General features: G+C 33.5%; 1 protein-coding gene across 1 annotated transcript; it reads left to right on the top strand.

The window, feature by feature from the left end:
- Positions 1 to 10224, top strand: LOC144439408 (phosphatidylinositol 3,4,5-trisphosphate 3-phosphatase TPTE2-like). The gene is made up of 15 exons (XM_078128695.1): positions 1 to 278; positions 1239 to 1286; positions 1491 to 1652; positions 1776 to 1892; positions 2823 to 2913; positions 3497 to 3560; positions 3809 to 3925; positions 4373 to 4454; positions 4923 to 5011; positions 6703 to 6764; positions 7480 to 7557; positions 8168 to 8273; positions 8650 to 8747; positions 9275 to 9370; positions 10033 to 10224. Exons 1-15 carry the CDS (start codon positions 1 to 3, stop codon positions 10222 to 10224), a joined length of 1680 nt encoding a protein of 559 aa, XP_077984821.1.
- The last annotated feature ends 2608 nt before the right edge of the window (positions 10225 to 12832 follow it).

Here is a 12832-nt window from a genome sequence, read left to right on the forward strand (position 1 = left end):
ATGGAATTCAATGAAAATGGTAATGCACTAAATATCAATTCTGACCTCCATGGAGTTGGCAATAACTCTGACTTTGGAGATGACCATGACTTTGACCTTGGAGAAGGACAAAATAATGTACAGTATGGTATGAATAATAAAGATGAGACAGAGATGAACTCATATGTGGAGGACCTCTTTGTAGCAGATGATGAGACAATGGAAAAACAATTACAGTTTTATGATCCACCTTATGTCCAGACGAGAGATGATATTGCAAGTGACACAACAAAATTACAGTAAGTTGTGTTTACAGGACAGATGATGGGAGGATAAATTCATAGATTAATAGCAGACAGATTAATAGTAAGGTCAACTGTATAATAGGAGGTATTTTGTGCATTGAATGTTAACTTAGGGGTGATTCATGATGCATGCTGAGCTTGTGTTTAGCTTAAACCTAAATCCAGATACCAAATACAGAATGATGGAGGGATTTAATTTCTTTGCAAAATGATTTTCATAACATGATTTCAGTGTTTTTGCTAAGGATGGTAAGTAGGTAAAATCTACCTGGGTTCCCATGTCATATTTACCTGGTTCCCAAACAACATTACCCGGTATAGACTCTATAGGGAAACACTGCCAGTTTTACCACTTTCCCCCTTTCTGTTACTGGGGTACATTCACCAACCTTAGCATAAACACTGTGATATTTAGCCCCCAATGAACATCGCCCTGAGAAGGCTTCTACATTGGGTTCCATCAGTTGGTCCATTCATCTATCCTTTGTGTGCATTCACCCTCATATATCTCTGGCATGCACCAACTAATTTCAACCAAACATGGCACAAATGTAAGATACTCATTATGTGAGACATAGACACACATTTGTTATATGAACGTTAGACTATGTAATTTTCATGCAATTAGCCAAGTGTTGTCAGTGGCAACCATCAGGAGGATATATCCAAGAGATGCTAGAGGTTTAATTTGTAAACGGATGTAAGCAATGTTGTACAAGTAGCTAGGACACCAAACAGGAACTAGACTAGTAAAATAAACACATACAATTACAGAAGCCAGAACACAATAATTATTTTGAAACCTTAGGACATTATTATGTACCTGGTAGGATGTAACATTCAAATATTACTTAATTGTGATGCAGGTTTTGATGTGTATGTTGTTGCTGAATGTGTCATTTGTCTTTCTGACACCAATATGTTACTGACTGTTAGTTTATTATCATTGTACAGGAAAGCAAGGTGGCGCATCAAGATAATTACAGAATCTTTGCACATGAGGTAAGTGCAGATGAACTGATTCAACATTGGCAGGTTTGTCTTTGTAGTAAAAATAGGAATTTAGCATTTACTGCAAAGAGTATGTGATGTAATATTTTCCTTAGTGGAAGTTTTGCCGGTAAATAGTAAATAATGACATACCAGGACTTACTGTGACTTTACTGTTAGTACTACTAGTGTTATCATGTCTTTCGTTCCCCCTAGATTGTGCGGTATTGTGTTGGTCTTCATAGATATCACCCTTGTTATATGTGATCTAGCCTGGGATCCCAAACCAAGCAGTGCACAGAAGTTCTTTGAAGTTACATCCTTACTTGTGATGATGTACTTCATTGTTGAAGTCTCTCTCAGAATATTTGCCAATGGGTAAGTTTTATCAAAATGTACTTTTATTTATTGTTGAATCTTCCTGTTTGTGCTCAATGCCCAATTGGTTACAGTGTGTACCCCATCTCTACATCAAAGTTTTGTCTTGTTTCTTTTTTGCAGGAAGACATTTTTCATCACTTGGTACATGGTATTGGATCTGTGTGTTACAACTGTTTGTGCATTGGTCACCATTGCGTATATTGTATTTGAGGAACTCCAAGAACACAAATATGGAAAGTAAGTCAATCACCACTGTAATGTCTTCTACCTGCTGTCTTGTCAATCATTGACATGTGTTAACAGTTATCATGTCATGCATATAGTATAATGCAAAGTGGCAACAGTGTAAGTCAGGAATATGCGGTTAGTTCCATCAAATAGTAAAAAAAGATTCTTGTCAAACATATTTCCATACATCCTCAAGATTTATAACATAACTAAGAAGCTTGACATTTGACCACATTTATTAAGGTCTTTGAGAAGTAACAAATGTGGATTAATATAATATATAAGCTGGATTAGTAAATTTCAAAATATTGCTTAAAATCATGATAATTTAATTTTTTGTCATAATAGATCATCATTACATTGAACAGAATACAAATGTTAACTGAAAGACTACTATATGAAAATATAAAATTGTCTTCCACATTGTCTTTTGTAAAAGTGACATGCTAGCTGATTTTGAAGTTTACCTCATATTGCAATTATCTGCCATGATATCTTAATTCCATTCCAGGTCAAAGTTCACCATTGTAGATCTTCAAACCTAAGTGCTGTAAAACATCATTCTCACTGTCATTGTGTGTTTCATATCTGTCATCAGTAAGTTTATCATTCTCTATCAGTGTGGTATGGCTAATTTTAATTATTTTATAATATTTGCTTGTTAAGGTGTATTATTAAGGTTCCATTGAAACAAAATCTTACATTGATTACATGGGGATCGAATATTTCATTGAAAGTGAGGTGAGGTTATGTGGGGGTTGAAGATTCCATTTACAGTGAGGGTAGAAAAATGCAAATTGAGAAATTCCATTTTAAAACAAAGGTTAAGTTGGAAGATTTCATTTAAATGCTTTGATTATATTTACATGTAATGTTAGTATTTTAACTCTGATTGTGATGATTTTCATTCTTTGTGTTTATTGTGATTATTTATTTCAGATTAGTGGCAGCTATTCGATTCATCCGAGTGTTATTCTTTGTTCGGTTTTTAGTTGAGAGATATCAGCAAAAGAAGCAGAAAAGGCATTTTGTAAGGAGTTACTTATTGCATATTACTTTACAATTCATTCACCAAATGATGTCATATACTCATTTTACATGTATAGCGCCCTCTGTGGTGACACTTTTGTTTTTCCTGCCTATGTTGTTTATAAAGTGGTTCCAAGTAACCAAATGATCATACACACCTAAATTCAAGCTAAATTCTTTTATTTAGAAAAATGGCCTTTGTAAGATAAGACAGTCTCACACACAAAAAGAAGTGTTTGTATGGAAACATAGCTGCAGACACAATAATTCAGTATATTTCCAATTGAATTTACTTCCTGAATCATTAATTTATAAAAATCTGTGTTTCAGTGACCTGGTCCAAACCATGTTAATTTCCACATTTTGATGACATTAATTTTGTAATCATCGATTTACTCTGTAGGAAAGTTTCAAATTTCATGAAACCTGATATTTAATTTTAAGTGATGCCATATAAAGTAATTATGAATAAAGCTGGACAAATCACAGTTAGTTTTGTAGAATATTAATTCCTCAATATCAGTGTTTGAAATAATGTATGGAAACTATTTTAATGATGTCTTCTGTTTAATGCACTATACTAGGTGGAGTCCAGCAAAGGTGGATATGAAGACCATATGTATGAGATAGATCTTACTATTATTACAGGTAACGGCATCTCATATATTAATCATCTGTTTTTGTTATAATTGCACTGATACACATATGAGATACATATGTTATCACAGATACAGACAGCATCACAGTACAACTATTATAGGTATACTAGAACACTGATAGAATAGAAGTGTTGGCTGTACGACTTTAGAATCTAACACATAAAGTGCCATCTCAAATATAAACATTAGAAAACATACCTTGTCATAGTTGATGTAATGAATGGTATTACCTTACAGAGGGAGTAATGGTGATGTCATTTCCCTCAAGTTATGGAAGATATAACCCTATAGTAGAAGTAGCTGATACTCTGAACACTAGGTACCCTGGATCTTACAGAGTTTATAATTTATGTAGTAAGTACTTTTTAACTTTACATCAAACTTTCTCTAGAACTTGCAGTGAAAGTAGAGATATGTCATCAATTTGAGAATATGATAAATCCTATTACCGGTAACAGTATTCACTCATATTTGTCTCTGGTATTATTCACCAGTGAAGAAATTCCAGTAAAAAAGAATGAACATGAAAGAAAGTTTGGGTGATAATTTGATACACACTGTCAATTATTGTTGATCTAGTTACTGTAGTAATAGTTGTTAGTGGATAGATAGAATCAGAGATTGTGTAGTCCAGTAGATCTAAGTTTGATAATGAATTTTCAAGATGCAGCTGAGCTTGTTCTGGAACATGAGAACCCTTTGATTAGTTTACTGTGATTTGTCTGATGACTGAAGTAAGTAATAAAAATAAAGTTGATATGCAGTCCTTTGATATAATGACTGATTTCTCTTTGTTTACAGGTGAAGGTGGTTATGATGAGTCTTACTTTAATTTGAAAGTACAACGAGTCAACATAGAGGACCAGAATGTACCAGCATTAAGGTATGTACTAATCTTTTAATTTCAAAGTGCAACACGCCAACATAGAAAACCAGAATGTACCAGCATTAAGGTATGTACCAGCATTAAGGTGTGTACCAGCATTAAGGTATGTACTAGTCATAAATGAAAATATTTTACTGTAGCAGTGAATTGTTGAAATAATCACTCAGAGGGACTGTGCACTCATGCAGGATGGCAAAGATTGGTGACCATTTCTTTTTTTTTTATTCTGAATTGCAGACTCAGTGTCTTGTACAGTCACATACTTCTGATAATGTCCTATCACTTACCTCTGATAATGTTGTGCATGAATGATATTACTGTGTCACATCACAAAGAGTGTCACATGCTGTGATGTAATATTATGCTGTGTTCCCTTTCATTGATGTCATGTTATGTTCTCTTTCAGTTATGTCATGGTACATATTCTCTTCCGCTAACATCATGCTATGCTATGTTCTCTTCCAGTGATGTGATGTCTTTCTGTAAAGATGTCCAGTATTGGTTGTCTCTCAGTGAAGACAATGTAGTTGTAGCACACTGCAAAGGTGGCAAAGGTCAGTATCTAGTGCCCTCATAATAATATGCTACTACCGGTTAGTAATAATAATAATAATAATAATAATTTATTCCCACGTACAAAATGTGATACAGAACAGAACTAAATATCCTTATGTATATACATAAACGTGTTATTCGGGAAAAGGGTGTGGAAGTAGTTGTTACACAACTAATCAAGTCCTCCCCTCACAAAACATATGACACTCATCATTTAATTTTGCCCTGTTTCAATCAAGACTATTTAACGTGGTAGATGATACATGGAAATACACTAAAATTACAAAATAAATTAAACATGAGCTCTAGATCCCGAAACAACCAGACTGTAGACATTTTTTAAATTCCCACTTAAACTCTGACCTGCATTGTATAGTCCTAATATGCACTGGTATTTTATTCCATAGTTTCGCACCTGCATATTTTATGCTGAATTGGCCCGACCTATGTTTTGTTCTTGGAATATTCAAATCGTTTCTCCTGCTTTGCCGTGTTGAATAAGAATGGCTAATTGTAGTGAAGTAATCGTGGAAGATGCTTGGTAGTCTTTTATTTAAAACATCATGGACAAACATCGCTAATTGTAGGCTGTGTTGTTGAAAAATGTTTAGAATACCGAGCTTTTGAAATAATGGTTCTGAAGGTACATTCCATTTGCTAAAAGTCATAATACGAATTAATCGTTTTTGTACAATAAATAATTCATTAAGGTATTAAAGTCGGGTACGTACTCCCCCATACTTCCAGTCCATATGTGATGTGTGGGAGAACAGTGGAGTTATAAAGCATGATAAGTATATGTTGAGGCACAACTTTGCAAATATGTAGGAATATGCCTGTAAGTTTGCTTATTTTAGAATTTACAGCAGTTATTTGTGGCTTCCAGGACATACACTGATCAATTGGCACTCCAACAAATGATGCAGTATCAGTTTCTTGCAGTATTGTGTCTTTTATGCGCATAGATCCAGTGTTATCCACTGTTTTCCTTTTGCTTTTCAGAATTAAGTAATTCGTTTTAGCTAGATTTATCGTTAGCTTATTCGCATCACACCAATTTGTGATATTTGTTAAGTCATAGCTCATTGATGTCATATCAATAATATTACTTCTATCAGTAAAAGTATGGAATAAATTTGAATCATCGGCATACAATCTAAAGTCAAATAAATCGGAAGATAGTGGTATATCATTAATATATACAAGAAAAAGTGTAGGTCCTAGAATTGTAATGTTTCTTGTATTTACAATCTTCGGTAAAGTCTTCAGTGTTCACAATGGTTTCAATAGTATAGACTCAGATCATGATTTTTTTGCGAACTGAGACTATTCTCAGGTCAACGTTGTTTTGCCTTCTAAGACTGGCAAACTGAGACTGGTCTCAGATGACTATTTTTTGCAAACTGAGACTCTCAGTTCATGGTCTCATATTAACAATGCTTTAGGTACCCTTACATACCACATGTCTGTCTCTATCAGTCTGTCTGTCTCCCCTCTGTTTGTCTGTCTTCCTGTGAATCAAAGCATTCATCCACTCATTCATCTAGACAGTCGTGATTGAGGGACTGTGATCTAGACCTTATCAATACCAATCTATCAATACCAGAATTTATTTTGTATCTGAGTTGCCTAAATATTATCAGTACATATGAAGCCAGTGTCGATATTTTGTCTGTCTTTATTTCACCAGGGAGAACTGGAATGATGTTGTCAGCTTTCTTAGTACATTGTGATATGTATGAACAAGCTAAGGTAAGTCCTGGAATGAAAAGCATTCACATTGGGGAGCCAAGGTATGGTTTGTATATATTTCTATGTCTGTTGTTGTTTTTGTTCATTCTACACACTTCAGGCGGAAGAATAGCAACGCCAACAAGACTAATTAATTAGACTAATTAATTAGACTGTACCAGTAGTTTAAACGACAATGCCATGCCCGGAAATAAATCTATTTTCATAAATTTTAGTTCCTGGAGAATCTGAAGTGCTTAATACCTTCAGATAAATAGTCATGAATATGCATTGTTCATCTAATACACATTCATGTATGCAGAGACCCATGATGCAACAGTGTCATACTGTGCTAGAAAAATAGAGTAGAGTTTCAATTTGGTTTTGGCAAGCTAGTAGCAATCTAGTGAAATTTATGTGATGGGAAATCATGAATTAATACTTCACAACAACAAAATTTATGAAAATACCTGTATTTCCTGGAGTGATGTTGTCTTCTAATGGGCACGGTTTTATTTGCCTAGAAATCACTCAATCAGTATTCTTTCTTTTTCTTTGGAAATACCAAAATTGATACAAAAAAATATGCAGACAACATGAATTGTGTTTGCAGTGATTAATGGTTTGTTACAGTTCACTCACAGCACCAACTGTATGCCCAATGTTTGTATACACAACATGACGACACAGCCTGAAAATAGCACTTGTTTGACATGTGGTTGATATCATTTTTCAGGGTAGTTTATTAAACTTCATTGGAAATGCCACTCAGAATAGATGTATGAAATATCCAGCAGTAGAAACACCAAGTCAGGTAACACACCTTTGCTTGTATGAAATGTGTTTTGGTATGAAACACCAAGTCAGGTAACACGCCTTTGCTTGTATTAAATATCAGTTATGTGTTTTGGTATGAAACACCAAGTCAGGTAACACACCTTTGCTTGTATGAAATATTAGTTATGTGTTTTGGTATATGAAACACCAAGTCAGGTAACACACCTTTGCTTGTATGAAATGTGTTTTGGTATGAAACACCAAGTGAGGTAACACACCTTTGCTTGTATGAAATATTAGTCAATGTGTTTTGGTATGAAACACCAAGTCAGGTAACACACCTTTGCTTGTATTAAATATCAGTTATGTGTTTTGGTATGAAACACCAAGTGAGGTAACACACCTTTGCTTGTATGAAATATCCGTGATGTGTGTTGGTATGAAACACCAAGTCAGGTAATATGGTGTCTTGTGTATGAAATGTAAGTTTAATATACAATTCTTTTATTTATCATCGTTTGTGAAAAACACTTGACAAAAACCAACTGTAATTATAATCCTTCAAGTTTGCAGCATCTTCAGTGTTGAATTTTGATTGAATTTCAGATGTATTTATTTGATACTAATAACTTAGATATTATTTTCAGAGTCGATATGTTGAGTATATTAAAGAGATGAAGTCACAGTATGAAGGAGAATTACCACCATCTAAAGAACTGAAACTAGCATCTATACAACTGAAGGCAATGTCAGGTTGGTAGTACATGTATTATCTTATACTTGTGAAGTAGTCATACCACCACCACCACCACTACCACCATCATCACAATCAACACCCCACCCCCAAAATTACCATCACCACCACTACCATCACCATCACCACCATCATCACAATTGCCATCATCACCACCACCACCCCACCACCCCCAACATCACCACCACCACCACCGCTGCCGAGGCCACCACACCCAACATCACCTCCACCACTACCATCATAACCACCACCACTACCACTACTACTACCTCAAGAACATAATGTTGTAATTATAAGGTGATGTCTATGACCATTTGACCTTTACCCCATATACAGTGCTTATAACCATGGCAACAATGATTTATTTTATTACAGGCATTGGGAAAGGAGATGGCAGAGATCTTAGATTTGAGATTCTTTCCAACAAACTCAGAATATATGAATGTAGACTGGGTAGTAAAGTCAACTGTCAGGTAATACTATTTTATACCACATTGTGCAAGCCAAGTTGTTCATGTTAGAACAGAAAATACAAGATTTATACCCAGGTTGTCTTACAGCACAGCAATGTATGTCTATGCAATTTGTTCTACTTTACCCCAGTTTTTCTTAAGCTTGCACTGGTAGAATTATATAACATTTCCCAATGCATTTCTTCATTCAGCCAGAAAATACTCATTAAAAAGGGGTTTTGCCATTTACTCGTCTTCAACTCGTAGTGACAAGGCCCACTATGCAACTCTTATTTTTTATGCCTGAAAGAAGAAACACACAATATTGGAATATCATCCTGTCAACACAAAACAAAGTCAAATTCTGTTCAGTTAGATTTGTTAGTAGCTTAGTGTGTATATATGGTACTTACATGGTAGTCTGCCATTATATTGTCCTTTTCAGACTACCTGTAATTTTGATACATGCAGTGAAGTTTTCAAAAATATAGCTTTTGTAACTAGTAGATATGCTATTACAGTGGTTGTCAATATTTTATTATTTTCAGACTACCTTTGATTATGATACAGGCAGTGTACTTACCAAGATACTCAACTCACCAGTATTGTCAGGAGATGTTAAAATAGTTTGCTATTCATCAACTGTAAGTAATGTACATTTTGAGTTGTACGTGTATGTCTATGTATTAACACAACATGGAGAGATTTTTTCGTAACACTTATTGTTCCATGCAATGGAAAGACGTTGTCAATGATCTGTTTTACACTGAGATTATAATTACCACATTATGTTCTTGTATAATGTTACTATGTCCAGATATGAAATATAGAGTATCTGTGTTTCCATTCTGGTTTCATTATGTGCTGTAATGCACACATGCTGTATTTAACATTACAGAAGAGTGTACCCACAGGTTATGTAGATTCTGTATTCAATGTATGTTTCCACACTAGTGTCATTATGTGTTGTAATGTACACATACTATGTTTAACATTACAGAAGAGTGTACCCACAGGTTATGTAGATTCTGTATTCAATGTATGTTTCCACACTAGTTTCATTATGTGTTGTAATGCACACATACTGTATTTAACATTACAGAAGAGTGTACCCACAGGTTATGTAGATTCTGTATTCTATGTATGTTTCCATACTGGTTTCATTATGGGCTGTAATGTACACATACTATGTTTAACATTACAGAAGAGTGTACCCACAGGCTATGTAGATTCTGTATTCTATGTATGTTTCCATACTAGTTTCATTATGGGCTGTAATGTACACATACTATGTTTAACATTACAGAAGAGTGTACCCACTGGTTATGGAGACTCGGCATTCTATGTATGTTTCCACACTGGTTTCATTGAAGACAACACATTACATTTACAACGTTCTGAGTTAGACAACCTTCACAAAGAAAAGACATGGAAAGTGTTTAAAGAGGAGTTTGCTGTCACTTTTAAATTTCGTGATTTACATGAGAGTATTGCATAGTAAAATAAAAAATACATTGAAATATTGTAACTAGGTTAAAATAATAATTCTGCTAAAAAAACAAGCTTTCAGTTATCTAAGATAGACACAAACTAAAACTATTGTTGTTTGGTGTGGTAGATTACACAAGTGGGTCATGCCTCTGTTGTACTGAAAACCCTGTAATCAAGGTACTGTAACTCTTGAAATCCACAGAAATGTACACTTCAAGATCATGGAAGTCATCAGAAATGCCAACTTACTGTAAATACTATTAAAACATTAAACTATATTAAAATAGTTTGCCTGTGTCTATCTTAGTTAACTGTCGTATGTTATGTAGTAATATCAATTTGATGAATTTTTAAAATTATATTGTAGCAACATTTACATATGAATTAACTTTGGAAATGAATGAAATATGTGAATAAACTCTGAATGAAATCCATGAATAAACACACTCATTTCATTACAAATGAATTTACATACAAATTATGATAAACTAAAATTAGATTTAATAAAATTTGGCCAATTTGTTCATGTAATACAATAAATTTGGCTTATAAAATTAATTGTAACTTAAACCAAAATATAGAAGAAAATAATTTGATAAATTAAATGACTGAAAATTTGCCAATATATCTATTATGAATCTATTTTTGGATGAAGTCAGTCGAATAACATGAGACAGAAGTGTAATATTGCACTTTAATAATCACATTAAATGACTAATACTTTTCTCTTGGCATTAGCCACTCTACCAGCTTTAAAACAGGCCTGGTAATTAAATGTAAATTGTGAATTTTAATATTTATTGTACTCGAAAGATGTACAATTGATTTGCATAAATACAGTATTAGATATATAAATGTAGAACATAGTTTCTTTTTGTATTAGTTTGAAGTCAAGTAATGTCATGTTTTAAGGAACTTCAGTTAAATTACTCACAAATCATAAATACATGTGTCCATCAGTCATGAAGTCATAGTAAAGAAATGATCACGATGACCGTATATGACCTTTGTACAAACATAATTCAATATTCCTTTCCTGTAATTCCAGGTATTAAAGAATTGGAATATGCCATTTTATTTTATACTGAGAGCCAGTCAATGCAATGTTACTTTATTTTTTATATTATCAGTCAGTAAAGTGGTAAAGTTAGATTTGTTAAAAGTGATCATTTAAAAAAAAACCTGTAGAATGTATTGAAAGAGATTGTATTAGGTACCTGATTTTAAAAAAGAAATAAAACATTCAGAAACGGACTTTGAAGGTATATGTACATTTTTTTGACAGAGATTTTAAAGAATTCTTGGTACCTGCAGTAGCTTTTTACCTCATGCTAGAGGGTCAAAATTGAACAAGGTTGACTTATTCTCATGTGCCTATAGTATTAAATGCATGTGAAGAGCGTGGAGCAGTTTTATGGTGTCGACCAAGAAGTTGAATGATTGTTATTCTTATGATTCACCTAGGCAGTAATATTGTATTTCAGGTACTGACAGTTGGTGTTTGCAAGCTTATTATGAACATTTTAATGTTTTGATACATAAATTGAGTATAGTGTAGTGTATAGGGTTTATTTGAAGTTATATTCATTTTATAGTCTCATTATCTAACAGGTAGTTCCATGTAAATATCCATGTAGTATTATGTTTGCATTGTGAAATTCTTTAGATCATGGATTCTTTAATCACACAGGGCTTGAAATTAACAGTAGTCCTATGTCCACAGACAACCATTTCTTGTCATTGGGCTACCACAATATTCAGCTGGTAGCCCTGCCACTGATTATGTGAAGATTTAAAGGATGGAAGATTTACGGATATGAAAGTATTTTAATAACACACATATTTCCAATAGAGGAACGCTGTTTTCAGTTCAGGAATATGGAACTACTTGTCACCATCCTTGGGCTACCACTTTCAGAAATTGGTAGCCCACTAGGACTACCAAAGAAAAACATTAATTTCAAGCCCTGTCACACCATATCTATGTTGCACACACAAAGGACAATACCCAATTGAATTATGGGGGTGATGTGAAGCTATTACAAGGTTGCCCCTGATTGGATAACAGTAATTCACTAAACAATACAGCCAACAGATGTGCTTGTATCCTTATTTTTCTAACCAACCAGAATGGACCTTATGAAGTACTTCACATTATCTGTATTATGTCTTGTACTGTGAATATTTGGGATTTGTTTGTATGATTTTGATTGTGTCAAAAGTTTCATTCATAATTATGCCCATATTATTGTTACACTTGTTCATATTAGAGTGGCTATGTGGATGAGAATTGGGTAGTTTAAAAGACAACTTTGTGTAATTTCACATTGTTTTCCCAAGTAGAAAAATATAATAGAGCTGTTTTATCAGTTAAAAATCCAAAATGATTTTTTTTTTATCTGTTGTGAAATGAAATAAATAAATGAATAAATAAATAAATAAATAAATAAATACAACTAAACATGAATTATTGATGTTTATCTGCTGTGTAGTTTTTTTTTATGAATAACGGAGGAATGAAAACGAACAGACACTTTTTGGATTCACATTGTTTATTAAAAACATGAATATTAAACAAGATGAAATGTGTTGGTTTCAGTCACTTTCACTGATCA

This window comes from Glandiceps talaboti, chromosome 8, assembly GCF_964340395.1.
Source record: "Glandiceps talaboti chromosome 8, keGlaTala1.1, whole genome shotgun sequence".
NCBI classification, from domain to species: Eukaryota; Metazoa; Hemichordata; class Enteropneusta; family Spengelidae; genus Glandiceps; species Glandiceps talaboti.